General features: G+C 37.2%; 3 protein-coding genes across 3 annotated transcripts; 2 read left to right on the top strand and 1 right to left on the bottom strand.

The window, feature by feature from the left end:
• The first annotated feature begins 3,022 nt into the window (after window positions 1-3,022).
• LOC140948100 (protein THEM6-like) lies at window positions 3,023-5,053 on the top strand. Its single transcript, XM_073397325.1, has 2 exons — window positions 3,023-3,310; window positions 4,432-5,053. Exons 1-2 carry the CDS (start codon window positions 3,039-3,041, stop codon window positions 4,841-4,843), a joined length of 684 nt encoding a protein of 227 aa, XP_073253426.1. The 5' UTR covers window positions 3,023-3,038; the 3' UTR covers window positions 4,844-5,053.
• Window positions 5,054-5,568: 515 nt separating this feature from the next.
• Window positions 5,569-6,344, top strand: LOC140947712 (ras-related protein Rab-9A-like). The gene has a single exon (XM_073396887.1). The coding sequence runs from the start codon at window positions 5,659-5,661 to the stop codon at window positions 6,274-6,276; it is 618 nt and encodes a 205-aa protein (XP_073252988.1). The 5' UTR covers window positions 5,569-5,658; the 3' UTR covers window positions 6,277-6,344.
• A 2,772-nt stretch (window positions 6,345-9,116) lies between these two features.
• LOC140947352 (ubiquitin-like protein 3) lies at window positions 9,117-17,851 on the bottom strand. Its single transcript, XM_073396421.1, has 5 exons — window positions 17,583-17,851; window positions 14,477-14,585; window positions 13,008-13,094; window positions 12,853-12,930; window positions 9,117-12,344 (listed from the first exon to the last, which is right to left on the bottom strand). Exons 1-5 carry the CDS (start codon window positions 17,631-17,633, stop codon window positions 12,289-12,291), a joined length of 381 nt encoding a protein of 126 aa, XP_073252522.1. The 5' UTR covers window positions 17,634-17,851; the 3' UTR covers window positions 9,117-12,288.
• Between the last annotated feature and the right edge of the window lie 360 nt (window positions 17,852-18,211).

The following is an 18,211-nucleotide window of genomic DNA, read 5'->3' as shown; positions in this document are numbered from 1 at the left end:
ATATATATATTTTTAGTGAGGGCTGTTATGTGTTTTTTTTTTTTTGCTATTTCCAGGTGGATATCCAATTAACGTTACTAATGTATTCATCATACCTTGTGATATTGTATTTGAAAACAATTTTTTGAAATATATTTTCTTAATACTGTGATAGGAATTTTAGTTAAAGTTACAAAAATTAGTTAACAGTTTTTTAAATACCATTTTCATATCCTTGTTTGAACAGAAGTAGATAGGTGATTTAACAATAATATTCCTTAAAAATTTAGAATTAATATCAGTCACAATCTTTTCAATCAGGGCTTTTTGAGGGTCCACACTGTATTCCTAGTTAGGTGTGATATTTTTAAAATTAGTTCTTTGGCCAGGGAGATGGGAAGGGGGGGGGGGGGGCGGTACAGGGATTATCAAGTAAAGACAGAAAAATTCTTCAGGGCTTCTGACAATTAAACCCCCTCAAGAATCCTTGGACCAAAAATTAACAACTCCCCCTCCCCTGATAGAAAATTTTCTCATGCCAAAATTTCTGGGCTTAAAATATGATTCAACGATTCTTCACAACAACAACCCAAAAAATGCCTGCTAAATTTTCTTCTGCCCCAAAATCCAGAATGCTTTGATCATCCTTGTCACTATAAATATAGATTGCCCCCCTCCCCACTCTCCACTGGGATATTTTATTACTATCAGACTAGAAAACCACTGGAATGTTACTGTGTTGTAAGGAAAAAGCTAATTGGGCCCAAAAGTCTAAACTGCGTGTGTTGGTGGTATATGATTGTGGTTTTATTGTATGCTTGTGTGTCCTCATCTCTGATGTGCTTTTTCATAGCACAATCAACATGCTTGTAATATTCCAAGTGTTCACCATCAACTTAGTATGAAAGTAAAACATTGAAATAAATTGTATCATATCTTGAGTGGAATTTTATTTAGTTTGCTTTTCACTTGTAAGCCTTAAATGTCACCAGTATTTTGAGTTTTCCTTTGTTTTCCTCTCATAAAAATAAATTCAAGAACAACATTTCTTTCTACTTTGGTCATAATGCTGCAGCATAGCCATCACTTTTTCAAAGGAGTATTCTTCTGGAAAAATACTCATCATTCTTGTTGGCATTTATTTTTTTCATTTTTGATCAATGAGTAGTCTGCGTTGCAGCCTGCCCATGCACTCGTCTAAACCATTTTGTATAGAGCTTTATACAGAAGGTTTAGAGTGTCTGTGACGAAGGCAAATCAATAAGAGGATATCTCAAGGTCTATTGGTTCAGAATTTAATATCCATACATATTGAAAGTGTCAAGCATACGGTCGAACCTCTGCCAACGGCCACCTCTCTACAGCAGCCACTTTTTTTTTCGTCCTGAGGGACAAAAAAGGCCATACGTTGATTCTTGTTTAAAGGTCGGTACACACTAGATGACAAGTTGCAGCAACACAGTGAGGCAACAGGTCGCAGCGACAAATTGCTTCGTGTGTACTGGAGAATTTTTGTGAAAATCTTTGTTGCTGCAACAGAATTTTGTCACCACGACAAGTAGTACAGATTCAGTCTGATTTGATTTTTTGCCACTTGTTGCAGCGACAAAATTCCGTTGGGGAGACAAAGATTTTCACAAAAATTCTCCAGACACACGAAGTGATTTGTCATGATTTGTCGCTGCGACATGTCTGTCGCCACACCATGTTGCTGCAACTAGTTGCCCGACCTGTTCACATGGAGTGATCTGTCGCCGCGACGTGTTGCTGCAACTTGTCGCATAGTGTGTACCGACCTTAAAACCTCTCTACAACAGCAATCTCTTTATAACGGCCACTTTCTTCTGTCCTCAAGGTGGCCATTGTAGAGAGGCTCAACAGTAATTTTTAAAATCCAGTGGTAGAGTTAAAGAGGTTATAATTTGTCGGTCATGGGGATATTGGTGTGGTGTTTTTTAAGTCAATTCTATGCAAGTCATTACTTTTGCCTTTACTCAAAATGCTTCTTTAGAGATATGAATATCTCAAACAATTTTCATCAAATGCACTAACATACGTTAGTAAAAAATAAAAACTTGAAAATGTTGCCCCACTTTTTCAAGTTTCAGTACATGTCAATCCACGAGCTAACATTGCCATCCATTGAAATAGATGAAAAAGTACCTTTTCAATGGCTAAATATAGTGTAATGACAAAACTGGACATTTATTTTTGGAATTCAATAGGCCATTAATGTACTAAGAGGTCACGTGACATCGTTTTTATGAAAATGAAAGTTATAGGATTTTGCCTTCGAAAAATGATTAGTGAGTCATATCTTAAACAAAATGATCGTGATTTGGTTTTTCAAACCCGCACCATTTTCTTAAAATGAGTAATTTTGAGCTGGTCACGTGACCAGAATATGATTTTTAAAATTATGAATTACCTCTTTCTGAACACAAATTTTGCACTTAAACTTCAAGGAAAATTTTGAAAATATGATGTGGTAATGTTTACAGCACATCTGAGCGTCACTATCAAAGTTTTAGCGAGATATAAGCAAAAAGTAGTTTTGGCCGCCATCTTGGAGGGCAAGAGTATGCCCTCCAACATGGCGGCCAATACAAATCCTACTGCTCTGTTAAAAAATCAAAGTGCTATAAAATATCTCCCTTAAACGCGTTTCCCCTCAAATTTTGGGTGTACGGTAGTTTTATGTGCTCTGTCAATTTTTGGCATCAGCAAGATTCCAACTCATAGTTTAAAGGTAGCATTGGTCACGTGACCTCCTAGTGCAAGTGGCCTATTGACGTGAAGACAAGTTTTAGCTTATTAAAAGATACTAATAGCGTGACACATAGCTCCGTTTATTGAGGCACTAACAAAGGTACAAAATACTATCTTTTCATGAAGTGGAGGTTCTGATTCTCTCCCAGTTGTTTAGACTACTTTTGCCCCAGCGGAGCCCCAGCTATGGGCTGCCTGTGCGCTTTGAAAACAAATAAACCGAATAGGGACTGGGCACCAGCACAATATCTGCTTCCTTTTCGGCGAAGAGTTGTTGAGTCCTTGAAACGATGGGGCAGATAAAGAACTTACTCTTGGTTTTTACAGCCATAATTTTGACTGCGTTGCTCTTAAGAAGATTTCTAGGAATTTATGCCATTATCGTTCCTCTTCTTTATATGTTTTTCGACGTAAACTGGAGTCTACGCGTGGCATGGATGATTGTGAAGAAAGGCTTGCTCTACAGGAAAACAATAAATTCCAATTTCCTTGATGTATCCGATACAACTTTCATCGTTCTTCCTGCCGATATGGACCTCAATATGCACATGAATAATGCAAGGTAACTGCAAACATTCTATAAATTACAATCTACTTTTAAGAAACTGACTTAAACGGTGCGATTCAAGTTGAGGCACCTTATTAATAATGAAAATGGCATTGTAGCTCAAGAGCATGAAAAATCTGTTTGCCAACTCTGCTCTTTAATATTAGTGAGTTTACACAACAGGATGGCTGAAGGAAGAGGACGGCGAAGTGCTTGTGCGTGACAAACATGACAGGGCTATTAACTGCGTGTTTTGTGGTGATCTTCACTTAAATTAATGTTTTCTGGTCTTTGACAAAAAGATCTGTTTACAGCAAGGTGAAGTTTGGCGGAAAGTTTTTTTAAACGAAACTATTGTCTCGCTTGTCACATAAGGTTTGCCATCGTCTTTCCTCTCCCGTCCTGTTGTGTAGGCTGGCTATTACTTTGGGGAGAATTTGGCTGTTGATCAGGGTTGTTTTCTAGAATACTAGCGGAAAGTGCAAAACTTTTTTATCCTTTTGGCCTATGCAGATGTTTTTTTGGCTCGTCACGCAACCCTCCTCAACGAACATTCATGGGTAAGGACAGCATGACGAAGCCCTAAGAAAGTCTGTGGCCTCCCACGTGTTCTTTGTTTTCCCTGTCATGCAACGCTCCTTAAGACAAAGAATGGCTGTGTGGGATACTGCCAACCGTACTATTTAGTTAGGGAAGGGTACTATAGTAATTTTTTTGTGGCAGGGACTCTGGAACCCTTGCCCTTTACCAGACCAATTTTTCAACTGCAATTTCCCTACCCCATTTTTAGACACCAAACACCCATTCCCTAACCCTGACAAACATATATACCCTCTGATCATTTTATTAATGCTCTCTCACTTGCACAGTTAACTTGTCAACTAGCATCCACAAATTCACACAGGAAATAAAATTGTGTTTTATTTTGAAATACATCGTCAATCAAGTATGTTCCATATTTTTTACTGGTATAGATATTCTGTAAGTAACAGACAGCTACCTATAGATTCCCTGTGATCTTAGAGATCAAGACTAGAGTCAAGTCTTTGACTGATGTTGTAGGGTAGTTTTTTTAGCATATTGCTTCATTTATAAGATTGCTTTTATTTTAAGCATGATCCCTTTTTCTCCAACAGATACTTCCGGGAATGTGACTTTGGGAGAATTAACTTTTGGATCTCAAGTGGAATGATGAATGTGATGAGAAAGAATCACTGTGGAGTCACCATAGCTGCATCCTGTGTTCGTTATCGCAGATCTCTAGAACTTTTTCAGAAAGTTGTCCTAAAAACCAGGGTGTTAGCCTGGGATGAAGGGTCTTTCTATCTTGAGCAGAGATTTGTTGATAAAGATAACTTTGTTTATGCCATTGTGTTGACAAAAAACAAAGTGATTCAAGCGAGCAAAAAGGAACGAGTTGTTTCACCAGCTGAATTGGTACAATCGCTGAGTGGATGGAACATGCCAAGCCCTTCAATACCTCATGACTTGCACTTTTGGTTACAATATAACTCTGCTTCAAGTGCAAAGTTGAAAAATGCATTGTAAACAGCAGACAAAGCCTTCTAATGGATAAAAAATAATACTTTAAAAACAAACTCCCTTGAAAACTATTTGTGGCCGTTTTCATGGAAGGGGTTCACTTGCAATTTTTTTTTCACCAGCACCCATGCAATAAATTAATAATATTTATTATTGTACTGGTGTTTATCATCCTTTAAATAAACTAAAGAAATAAACGGTTAAAAAATTCCCAGACTTTTAGGGATAGAACTGTCATTTTCGTGGGTCAAATCTTATGCCTTTCTCTTGCATTCCAGCTCACCTGTCTCTATTTTATGCATGTGTTGACTACTTTCATTCTCACGAAGAAGAATGAGGCGTCTCCCGAGTTTCTTTTTTATTACTGGAACTCCGAGTTGTTTCCAGTATTAAATCAGCAAAAATAGAGTGGAACATATAGGTACAAGTCTGTAACTATTAAAATAAGCATTCTTTTATACCAAAAAAATTTTAGTGCAACATCACAGAACAAAGAAATGCTTCTTCACCCTAGCTTTTGTTTTGAAGCCGACAGCAAAGTAAAACCTTCCAAGGCTTTGAAATTATTGAGATACATTTTTTACACAAATTTGCCGAATTGACGTTTCGAACAATACTTGTGGTAAAGCTTTTCTTTGCACGTAATGCGGACCCAAGTTTGTGTTACCCATGACCTGTTTCGGCGACCATGACCATGTTCTACATGTTTTGTGTCACGTGAGAAATGACGGAGTTGCGCATTTTCTGAGGGTTTGAGTAGATGTTTTTCCTTCTAAATTTATGACCATTTAATCATCAAATAAAAAGCAGCGAACGCCAAAATGTCCAACAAGAACACCTTTTTAAAGGTAGTATTGCTTGGCGATGGTGGTGTTGGAAAATCGTCTCTGATGAACCGATTTGTAAGTAACAAATTCGACAACCAGTCTTATCACACAATTGGGGTTGAATTCTTGAACAAGGATGTTACGGTGGACGGAGATTCGTACACGCTTCAAATTTGGGATACAGCTGGCCAGGAGAGATTTAAGAGCTTAAGGACACCCTTTTATCGTGGATCAGATTTGTGTCTATTAGTTTACGCCGTTGATGATGTACAAAGCTTCAAAAACTTAGCCATGTGGAGGAAGGAGTTTCTTTACTACGCGGACGTTCGCAAGGAAGATAACTTTCCATTTATCCTTTTGGGAAATAAAGTTGATGTTAACGACCGAGTTGTGTCACAAGAAGAAGCTCATAACTTTTGTAAAGAACTCGGTGGAATTCCTTACTACGAAACAAGCGCAAAAGACTCGACTAATGTCAACGTTGCGTTCGCGGCTGCTGTTAAAAGACTGAATGAACTAGAGCAAACCAGGGTGAAAAATGATTTTAATGCGACTGAAGGAGTCAATTTATCCAACGTCCGGAAGAGAGAAAGTTCGGGTTGTTGTGATTAATCATTAGATCACTGACTTTTTGTAAACCTTGAATTTTTAGGTGGTGTTACTGCGCTTTTCACAAACATGCGAACTCTAACGTTCAAAAGCCTCCTTCACAATTCAGTTTTTCGCTGCCGTCAATCATAATTACGATCACAAGCAACGAACCCTGAAAAAACGGATCGAAATCCACCAATCACAAATCAGAAACCATGACCTTTTGAACCTGTTAAAGTAAAGTATTGTTTCCTAATAGGTCCGTTAAGATGATTGACGGCATAAAAAAAACCGCAATCATCAGTTGGCTTTTGAACTTCAGAATTCGCATGTTTGTGAAAAGCGCAGTAAATTTCATGATGATACTTTGATGGGAGCTTTCCATTTGTTACTCCCACCCTTTCCAAAAGTGGCAAGATTCCTGCCCATGAAATCTTATTGCTAACCCATAAGAGAAGAGTTAAAGGGTTTAGTTTCCACCTAACAAAACTTCCAAGGAATTGGCCACTTTTAGTTGGGGTGAAAATGGGGGAGTTGGGGGGCGGGGGGGTGGAGGGTGGAGGGGTACTGCTGGGAATTCTTGGTGGGTTTTTTGCCGCCTGGTTCTTCAAAATCTTGACCCTGTTTTCAGACCTTGCCTCCAAAATCCATACCTGTTTCAAGACCTGGCCTTTAAGAAATTATGTCATCACTACTTAGATTAGAATGTCAACTCTTTCTTTCTAGAGGGAAGGGGGAATCTGGTCTCGAGTTTACGAAAAACCTTTGATCTCGGTCATGTGGTCGGGTGATCTCTGCGCGGCTATAAATTCCCTAGGGAGGCCAAGTGTAGGTGGGTCTGAGCGCACTGAAGTGTGAATCTACATCAAAAGACTTAAAAATGAAGTTAAATCAAGCCACCCAGTGATAGTTAAGGTCCTTTGTCCAAATTAATGATTTATTTTCATCAGTTGATCTTCAATGTACGTGTACACAGTCTAGGATTTTGGCACTTCATTTTTCACAGAGGGCACTTTAATCACAATGTTATATTTTATTCACCTGAGAACAGCACAATTCACAAACACCAAATCATGACATTGGGAGTCTTCTCGTGAGGCCGTGAGAAAAATTTAAAAATTCGAGAGACTCTCGGCAGAATTGGGAGAGTTGGCAGGTCTGTGCCTGACTGTGGTGTACCATACAGAATGCTTTTCTCAATCCCCATAGACTGAGGTGCAGAGCAGGTTAATCTGGGCATAGAGAGAAGTCACTATGTCACATTGTCATGGTAGCAGAATTAAATGGATCTCAACAAACTATGGCGAACAAGAAGAAACATTCATATGTATGTATGACTTTCTGGTACATGATTGCTCTTAGAAACAAATCAGAAAATCTTAAAATTGCCAGATGACTCTGTTAGAAATCGCAGTCTGGAAATAATGGACAAGTTGTTTGTATAATTTTGGGGGGAAAGCTGAGTCTAATTCCAACCTTATTCCTGAAAAACATAAGTTTGCTAAGGTCTGTGTGAAAGCCTTATAGCATTCTCAATTGGCTACTCGCCATCCCATGAATGTGGATAGTGAATGAGAATCTTTTCATCACTGCCAAAAGAGCAGCAAGAGAGTACAACAGAGACCACCAACCAATAGAGTAAAGAATACTGTGACAAAAATAATTGCCTTTTTAGTTTTATTTGATATATATCTTTTGAAAATCTCCAGGTTTGAGGTCCCAATCTCCAGGTTTTTCGAGGCTTTTTGTTTCAAACACTCCCGATTTGCATGGTTTAGGGGTTGGAAGGTCTGTGTCTCTGTCAAGAAATTTTGTTTCCTTGGTAATGTGATGTCACACTTCTACTCTCTATTATGAAGTATTTTCTTGGAGAAGTATAATTAGTAATTTACCAGCGATCAAGCTAGTCAAATCATAAGATCAGAAGAAGTTTGTTTCCCTGTTTGTTCGTTAAATAGTTTGGAATCAAAGCTAGCAATTTTTTTATTTAATCTAGCCAACAATTTTTTTATTTAATCTAGCCCTGCCATGAAAATACCTGTTGTACTTATACAAAAGTAATGTCAAGATAATGGCTCATTGCCCCAACAATCCCCAATGAAGAAATTTTAATTCTCCATTCCTGTTGTTAGTTTAAAAAGCAGGCTGTATTAGGCCTTTGTGGAAATAGATAAATTCAAAAAGGAAAAATAAATTAAAAATCGTGAACGTCTTTGTAACTAAGTTGAAACTTTGTGGAGAAATCATATCTTTTCTTGAATGGACTGACAAAGCAAAACCAGAAACACAACAGGGGATTACTAAGATCCCACACCTAATGGAGCTTAGGCAGGTATTATGATCGTCCCAAACAACCAACATTTTCTTGGTATGGGGGAGGTGGGTCATTTGACAGCTACAGCAACAAATTCAATGTAAAAAAAAACAAAAACAATACGTACGCATTAATAGTAAATTATCTAAATTAATATGTGCATAGTATGAAAATTACATCCTTAATCACAAGGTTTATGTACTCTGTTTAACTGTAAGGATGTTTATTATATGTGAAATGGTAAATGTTGCCGATGGTGGAATATTTTTTGATTCCTCATTCGTGAAACTCGTATCACATGATACTGTGAAACACCATCTCCCCCTTCCCTGCCAACAGACTTGATTACCAGCGGCTATTTGGGAAAGGCACCTTTGCCTCTTTGACTCTCCGGGAGGGACAAGTCTGGGTCTGAGAGAGTGGCAGAAATCATACTTACCCCGCCCCCCCCAAACAAAACAAAACAACAGAATACTGGATCCCACTTGAGACGCATGTTAAATAACCCATAGGGGTTCCTGTCATTTTGAAGAAAAGTAGTCTATAATTCCACACAAATCTATTATTTAATTTACTCTTTACATGTTACTGACAAGTAAAAAAAACTTCATAATATTACTTTGAAATTGTTGCAAACAAATCTAACTGGGCAGTGCTAATGCATCACAAAAAGATATCCATACCCCTTCCATAGTAAACTGCGCAGCAGTTGTTCCTAGTTTCCTTTAAGCCAAGCAGGAGATCTGGGCTCAGTTGTTCGAAGGCTGATTAGCGCTTAAAAGCATTTTCTTGGATAATTTTCTCTGTTATTTTTAAAGCCTTTGATAATCAACTTGTAGACAAAAAGAATTAAAACTGAAATGATTTTTAAGCTTTCATATCTGAATTCAAATCTCGCACTAACCCTGGGTTATCTTAACCCAGCTTTGAACAACTCGATCCAGAGGTGTGAAATAAGTGTGAGGAACTAAAAAGGAGCAACTTTTTACCCCATGCCCTTGTGCATCTCTTTGAATGGAATGGAAATGAATACCATGCAGGCTGCTGGCAAGTCAGTAATCTTTGAGATGGGTATGAATATTTTCTTGAATAACCATATTTTATTGGAGAAAATAACACAAAGAGCAAAGCAATATGAATAAGAAGCCTAGCTACCAACAAGAAGTAATATACTGTGTATTGTCTTCTTTACAGTTATGAACAAGACATGCCTATTTAAAAAATATTTTATGTTTCTATGCTACAGCAGTTCTCACAAAAATAAAACGTCATTGATATTCAAAGTAATCCTCTGACCACATGCACATTTAGAGAGGCATTTGGGTAACTGAAGAATTAACAAAAAGTTTTAAAAATTCTATTTTACCACTCAAATGGTGAAGTGCTTGCACTATTACAAGGTCCTTTTGACAGGTAGTGCTACGAGCACTTTACTCCTTTAAATTAAACTTACTAATGATATTTGAGCTCTAAGAAACCAACAAACAATGAAAAACACAATAAATTATTATTGTCACCAATTGGAGGAAAAGTCCAGTATGTTGACGCAGTATCCGGGGGGGGGGGGGGGGGGGGTTGAATTTCCACTTAATGGTACACAATTTAGTAAATGTCTGAGATGGTACAGAGGTTAAGGTGATAGTCATCATTCAATATTCCATGTTCATGTCTAACCAAATGCGTGAACTTTGAGTATACATAAGAATACTTTCTGAGGTCTTAAGAAGACTGGCTTCTATATGCCACCATCAACTTGTGACAGGAGTCTCCAATACAATGGTTATTTAGTCAGTCACGCAACACTCCTCCTTAGATTGGGCAACTCGCTCAATATCGGCTGCACTGGACACTAACATAACATTGACTCTTCCAAATAATATGTAAATATATGTAAAGTTTTGAATGTCGTTTATCTATCAGTCTATCTCTAGCCAAGAGTTTTAGTTGTGTAAGATTATTTTTAACCCTTCTTTTGGTTGAGCCAAAGCCAGAGAGGAATGATTCTGCACAAATTTTTAGAAAAGTCACTCTCAGGATCATGGCAGCATATATAAAGCCAGCTTTTCAATTCCAAACAAGCATACAGCCACCAGAGGAAATCTGTTTATGATGGAGGAGATAATTATTACAGCCTTGACTCTTGAAAACATTTCACTTTACAGTTTTGGCCCCAGTTATTCAAAAGGTAGATAACGCTATCCACTCTATCCAGTGGATAATGCAGTTGGTTTCCCTAATATCCAGTGGATAGTGATTTATCCATCCAATGTTTGAATAACCAGGGCCAGATTATAATCTATGACTCAAGAAGTTTAAAATATCTCTAAGGATTTGTGATATTATTAGTGAAAATTTACATGGAAAGTTAGAATATGACCTAACTCTTAAAAAAAAACAACTCAGAATTTGCTAAAAATTTGAGAACTTTGAAAGCATTTAGTCATCAATGAAAGCTATAATTGTAGTTCAGGCTACGTGACTTAATACTTTGATTTCCCTTTTATTATGCAACGAGCTCTTCATTCACAAAAGGATTACTATACAACTTGAATTATTGCAATACACCAGACTCATGTGCAATCCCTACTAATTTGCTATTTTTTTAAAAAAAGTGGTAAAAATTTTGGGAAGGTAATAAGGGTAATGGATGATACTACGAAGGATAAATGATGTGTAATTTTTTGTCCACACTTGCCTTTATGCGTTCTCATTATATGTCCTAGGGCAACAGGAAATGATACTAGTCAAATACTCAAACCTCCCTATGTAAAAACAACTTTTTTGCCTACAATCATAACATTCTGGAAGTAAACAGGACCACTTTTAATTAATGCTGATTATTTCAAAAGGTTAAGTAACAAATTAGCACATTCAGATCCTACAATTGTCAATGCCCTCTCCATGGAGGTTTTTCTTGTTTGAGATCCCACCCCTTGCCCCCTTCATTATTTTTCACTTTTCTTCTGAAAGATTGGATTTAGATACCCTACTAATGCCCACTCCTGAAAAAATTCTTAATAAATTTTAAAGGAGAAACGGAGATATTCCAGCAACAACATGTTGTTATACTGTTTCAATGATGTCTCTTGAGAGAGAGCACTTGCACAATTTGAAATATAAGGAACACATTGTAGCATGTATTGCCATACAACTCCAGAAATAATAATTGAAATGCAAATTTTGACATTTCAATGAAAACGTCTACACTTTTACAAGTACACTATTTTTAACCACTATGGTGAGTATGTTCCTTCATTTATCCCTTTCACTCTTAAACCTAACGGTGTTAAAGGAAATTTCACAAAAAAATTTCAAATTATTTCTAAATACTATGAAAAAAATTGCACTTTGCAGACTTTCTGCCAAAGAGATTACATTTGAATGGTAACACCATAGGATTTCGTCCACAGATTCAGAAGTTAGAGTGACAAATAATCAAATAACTACGCGTTCAAATGGTTTAAAAACTCTGAAGTTTGACCTCTAACATCTGGACTTGTTTCGTGCACACTTGGCAGTTCGGAGAGAGGTCCAATCCTTACCTCTTAAGAGGCAATGAGAACTCTCTACTTTACGGTCTATATAAAGAGAAATTATTGTACACATGCGCATAAAGGGTTGTTAAATTATTTTAACAATTAAATTTAATATGTTTAAATTTAAAAACATGTTTGGCATTAGTCTCTTCTATGCATCTTCATGGACTTTTGACCCTCACGTCAAACAATACTACAACAGCAACTTTGTTCATTAATTTTCTCTCGATTTCTTTGACCTGTAAATTGGCAAGAGAAAATGTAGCATTAGGAACTATTTTATTTATGTGAAAGCTAACTTAAAGATACCCCACAACACATGGAGTCATTGATAGAGACCTGATCTAGGTTAATCAAAGGCATCAACAGGGCTGCCACTAAGGGCAAGGGTTGGGAAGAAGGGATTTTCCTTGGGTACTACGAGCATAATCCCCGATTAATTTTGTAGGAAACAGAGGGAAAATAGAACCAAAAGAACTTCCTAGCTGTACAATATTATTCTCCACCAACTAATTGCATTTACCCAGCAACTTTACATCTTAAGTGTTAGCCCTATTTCAATAAAAATAATCTCAAGTAGGCAACTGGTTTGACTAGAGTTACCAATTGTATCCTCAAGGTTTGGGATAATCACTTCAACTTATGGAAGAGAAAAGCTGACTTCTCTCAGTGAAGCAGCCAATGGTTTTTGCCAGCCAACAGTGATTATTGAAACCCCTGAGACTTTAAATGTGCTTTTGTTCCTACCTTGAGTGGCGGGTTCCGGTAAGTTTTCTCTTGCTACAAGGTGCATTACACTTCGCTTGCCAGTCTCTAAATGGAGAGCTAAGAACAAAGAAACTTGCTGTCAATGTTCAGTTCATGAGAATCCATTACTATGAATAGCTTATAAAAACACTTGCCTGCTAAAGAAACATTGCCATGTAGAAACCGACCATGGTAGATAAGTTTTAGTATGTTATGGGAACTAACTGCTTCATCTTTCCAATCTAAGGGAAAAACAAACAAGCAGATAAAACAAATAAAATGATTTACTTCATAGTCACAAACAGTTTAGTTTTATGCTCACTGAACACAAGATTAACCAATAAACTAATAAAAAATAATGGGTTTTGTAAACTAAGAGATAAATAAAAATTTAATCACTTCTGTCATTAATGAAATCATAGTGATTCAAAAGCAGCCGTGTGCAGAGTTAGCCCTTTATAATGTAGAAAATCTTGACTTAAAAGGAAAACATTAAAACATCAACTGCTTAAGCTCTGAACAATGGCCACTCTATAACAATCAATGCAACAGCTTAAATTTCGGGAAAAGTAATCCTTCATTCAGAAAAAAATAAAATTTTATTATTAATGTGCATTAACATAGTAATTAACAGGGTCCGAAATTGCACCTTCCTGGTCGCCAATGCGACTAAAAATTTAGTCCTGGCGACCAGAATTTCATAGCTGGTCGCCAGCTAGCGACTTGTAAAGCTGGTTGTTATTGTGGACTTTAACGTTCGGAGGAACTGATTAAGAATTGAAACCTCGAAGCTATTTGCCAACAGGTGTCTTCCTTTTTGTCCTGCTGATATTTTTTAATTAAAAGTGAAACGAATCTTCCTGTAATGATACCTCCACAACAGCTACGATCAATACGAGTTGAACGTTTCCAAGCCGCCATGTTGTTTTCAGCGTACGTTATGTACTTTGTGGACTGGTACGAGTAACGTGGCACAGTTGTGGCCTGGTACGAGCGAGATGGCTGACTCGTGTTTATGTTTCGTGTTTCGTGGTAGTTATCGGAAGAAAATAGAGTTTTGATATGATCAGTGCAGTCATGGGCAGACAGCTTTCTGTTCCTATGTTCTGGGTCAGATAGCTTTATATCTCCAAAAAGTAATTTGTGGAAAAAATAGGAATTCACTCGTACACGTATGGTTGCTTTCTGGTATCGGGAGCGAAAGCAGTGCAATTTTTGAGCATAAAAAAAAACGTCCATACCATGCATTTTTTATTCGTGTTTAAAATTTTATTTGAAAAAAAGGGAGGCGGAATTTTTGGCGACCACAATTTGCCCTCTGGCGACCAAAAATTTATATTTGATCACCAGTTGGCGCCCGTATTAAAAAGTTAATTTCGGACCCTGATTAAAGAAATTAAAAGTCAACATAACGTGTGTCTGACAACTTTTCAGGTTTGTCTGGCCAAAACAATGATCTGGTGACACATGTGACCCTTCCAAAAGGGGAACATTATCTGTAGGCTTGTGCCAGAAACCCTTTCTATGTCATGTTTTTCAAATGTGCTGGCTTGTCCAAGCACTAGAATTGTGGATTCTGCACATTACCGCAAAACTCACTTACTGAAAGCAATCAGCTACGTACCTTCAGGCCAGTTTTCATAAACATGTTGTGTTATATAATATACTGTGTCACTAGGTGAAAATATAAATTCATGTGTCTTGCCAGAGACCAGAATTAATCGCAGACATATCTGAAAAAAAAGAGTCACAGAATGATGATTATAGCCTGGAAAACATGGACAATGTTTATTATTTCCTCAGAGGTAACTAGGAGAATAATTCTAAAAATTCAGCACTAATTTTAAGTGCCAACATTAGATTGTGGCTATGAAGTCGCAAACATATCAACGTCTTATCGGCGAAGTCCCACAGAACATTGAACAGCTGACACATTAAATGCTAGTTCTTTATATGAGAGTAAATACATAAGGCCAAGGTATTTTTAGAAAGTTTTAGTCAATTCAAGAGTACTGCTGACAAGAAGGAATTTCCTTTTTTGGGGGGATGGAGGATGCAGCATTGTGGTTTTCAGTTTTGGAGTTCAATCCTTTTTTGAAAGCAGTTTGAGTTTATTTAAAATTTATTGATTTTGAGGATTTTTGTTTCGGTGTCTTAATCCCTTGCCTACCAGAGCCAAATACACCCAGCAACTGGCCAGACCTTTCTCAGCGAAGGGAGTTCATTTATCCAGGCAACTGGAACCACTGGACTTTTGGTGATTTCATTTTTCTGAAGACCTATATATACCTCCTGGAATGCTGAATGACCTCACACAGTATGTGTATACAGTCCTTTGGTAGGTAAGGGGTTAAGTGGTTTTTAGTTATCTCTGTAAATTGCAAAACACTTGGTTTAAATAAACTTTTCAAAGGGCTTTTTAGGTTTCCACATGTAATTCTGTTTCCAGTGTTTTCAGCATTGGTACCCTTGTATTCTTTTTCTTTTGGGGAGGTGTGAAGACCTATTACTGTGACTCAGGGCTTGAAAATCGTCCCCTCCTGTCCAGGCAAGTCATGTTGTATCTAAATCATAAATTAAGACAAGCAAGCAAGCAATGGTCCTGGGCAGGTAAGATGTGACAGCTGCCTGTCCAAAGGGCATCCGGGAATTTACGTTTTTTTAGGCCTAATTATTACTCATGTACTCAACCAGGGTGCAAAGAAAATCATTTTTTAAAGCTTGCTATTCGGGCAAGCTGAAGCTAGCATTTACTAGCCCAGACGTCATTTCAACTAGCCCCAAAAGCTTTTTGATGAGCAGAATTGATTTCACAGATCTTCTGTTATTCGAATTCCTCAAAAAACATCACTTGCCCGTCGGGCAAGTTAAAAACAGAATTCACTAGCCCCATAGTAAAATCCACTAGCCATGGGCTATTGGACAATACTTTCTTTGCATGCTGTCCACCCAAGATTAAAATTAACAGTTATTCAAGAAAATTTCATTCTAAGAATAAGCTTCTTTTCTTTTGTTGAGCAGCTATTCTTTTTAATGATATAGCTTAGGCTTAGATGGCATTAAACGTTTTACTCCTGATAAAGTCCACAGAAAAAAAATTATTATTCACAAAAAATCCAAACTTCACTTTGTAGTATCCCTAGAAGTAAATAGCACTGTGAAAAAGTTCTGCTGAAGAAGTTTCATTTGAATGGTAACACCATAGATTTCATGGGCAGAGTTGAATTGAAATAATCTTTCTATAACTTGCTCTAGGACTGAAACTGCTAAAGAATGAAAAAATAAGTGCTTTGATTTTTTTTGAAGTCATCTAATGATGCTTAAGACAACAATAAGTGGACTTTCTGCAAGCATTTTATTATGGCTATGAAAGTTATCAGTCTTAAATGCTCAAAATTGATGCACAAGGTAACAAGGTCATTTGGAATTGATAGCCATGATTACTGATTTGTGATCCTGAAACTGCTGGCAGCAAACATGCTGGATTTCGTCACGACGCAGTCAGCAAAATCATAAAAGTCTGTAAGAATCGGCAATGCATATGCTGATTAAAGCAAGCTATTTTCATTTGAATATACTGCAAAGAATTGAAGTTTTATTTTTTTTTTACCTGTTGTGGGTATTGCACTACTAAATTACCTGCGACAAATTTCTAGAGGAAATCTCATGCATAGCACTTTAATTAACTTTCCTTTTTTCAGAGAAAATTGCTCAGGTGAACACTGCTTTATACTTGTGCAAAAAAATTCATCATCAAGACCGTCTGGTCCACAGCATTTTCTATTATTGTTTACTAAGTGGCTAACTATTCATTGTTTAGGAAACCATGGTGAATCATAATCTGCAAACCTAAAAAAGTTTATTCAGAGGCTGGTTTTGGGCAAAATTACAGCCATCGCTTTTTGGGGAAAATGGTGCTACATTAACGCTCAAGTGACATTAAATTTACAGACAGACTTTTAATTCTTGAGTTGTCAACGGATCACCTCTCAAACAATTTTTTGTTGCGCGCTGTTGGTGATCTTCGCGAAATTGTTGAAAATTAATAAGGTAAAGAAGTCTACCAATAAAACCACGCTCCACAACACGACTTCATCACAAAACTAACGAAACAGAACAATTACAGATTTAAGCTGTAGGGCTAACTTGATCTTGGATCTATCCTATGAAAAGTGCGAATATTTATTGTTTTCGATGAAAGATATTATACCCCTTCCCCATCTATTCGATCACCATGTTGTATATTTTCTCATCTTCGAGGGAAGAGTGTACTTTCAAGACAATCTCTTTAAATTTCATTTCAAAATCGCTGGCTTTAGGGTCAAAAAAGGGGTTCCAAAAATTCACAACTTCGCACTCACGACAACTGCATTTCACGCACGAGTGGCGAGAAGGCATCTTTTCGAGATTGTTAAAAACAAAGTTATGTCATCAAAAACCATCCAGGTTTATAAAAAAAAGCGTTCCAGCCCAGAATCTAAACTCTACCTTTAATGTATCATTTTTTTGACTCCTGAAGCACAAAAGGAGTGGACTTAATTCGGTTGCGCGACTGCCGCAACTGTACTAAAAAGTTCAAAGCGAAGGAAACTCTTGTAATGTAGTACCACTTTTTCATCCTGATTTAAGCACATGGGTATTAGTTTTATCTTAAAACGTAGTACTTTGACCAAACCTCGAAGGTTTGAAAACCATTACCTTTAGAGATGAAATAGGTTCAAGCAGCTTACCTTGTCATCCGGTATGGTTTTGTGTCGTGCTGTAACACCACTGTCACCCATACTGGGTGAACCAGTATGAAGTTGAACTTCGAAACCAAGGTAGCCTTTAAACTCAGCGAATAACCAAAGCAAAGAGACTTTTAATACTTTCTTACAGGAAAAAACTGTAAGACAACTTAGTTATCGTGCTTTACATGTCCAATCTCTACCAAAAACTGCCTACTCATACACACAGACACAAGCTTGTACGAAAATATATTCACTCTTGATCGATACATACGCAAATCGCAAGTTCATCTGGGAAATTCCCGTGACGTCATTGATTAGGATCTTCTGTTTGTGACAAGTAAACAATCCTAATTCACTAGCACATCCACAAAGTGGTTCTTCGTCTACCCGTTATTTTACCTTTCCACAATCTGATTTTTTTTAGTTTTGTTTTAAATGTATCCTTATTGTTGCCCTGTTCCTGCTACAAAGCTGTAGGCTTGGTTTGTCAGCGTTGTGTACCAGATCCATGCTATATATAGTAGCGATGAAAATATAGCAACGGTTATCTGATGTGGAATCTGGATAACAAAAAGTGAATAGGTCCGAAACATATGGTAACAAATATGCTTACGTAAATTGAAAACCAA

This window comes from Porites lutea, chromosome 9, assembly GCF_958299795.1.
Source record: "Porites lutea chromosome 9, jaPorLute2.1, whole genome shotgun sequence".
Lineage (NCBI taxonomy): Eukaryota > Metazoa > Cnidaria > Anthozoa > Scleractinia > Poritidae > Porites > Porites lutea.
This window is presented reverse-complemented; position numbering and strand designations above follow the sequence as displayed.

Excerpts from the sequence above, each read along its gene's own strand:
- LOC140948100 (XM_073397325.1), top strand. The coding sequence starts at position 3,039 with ATGGGGCAGATAAAGAACTTACTCTTGGTTTTTACAGCCATAATTTTG. Across the intron at positions 3,311-4,431 it reads ATGCACATGAATAATGCAAG|ATACTTCCGGGAATGTGACT; the intron begins GTAACTGCAAAC and ends TTTCTCCAACAG.
- LOC140947712 (XM_073396887.1), top strand. The coding sequence starts at position 5,659 with ATGTCCAACAAGAACACCTTTTTAAAGGTAGTATTGCTTGGCGATGGT.
- LOC140947352 (XM_073396421.1), bottom strand. The coding sequence starts at position 17,633 with ATGGGTGACAGTGGTGTTACAGCACGACACAAAACCATACCGGATGAC. Across the intron at positions 13,095-14,476 it reads TTATGAAAACTGGCCTGAAG|ATTGGAAAGATGAAGCAGTT; the intron begins GTACGTAGCTGA and ends TTTTTCCCTTAG. Across the intron at positions 12,931-13,007 it reads TGGCAATGTTTCTTTAGCAG|CTCTCCATTTAGAGACTGGC; the intron begins GCAAGTGTTTTT and ends CTTTGTTCTTAG.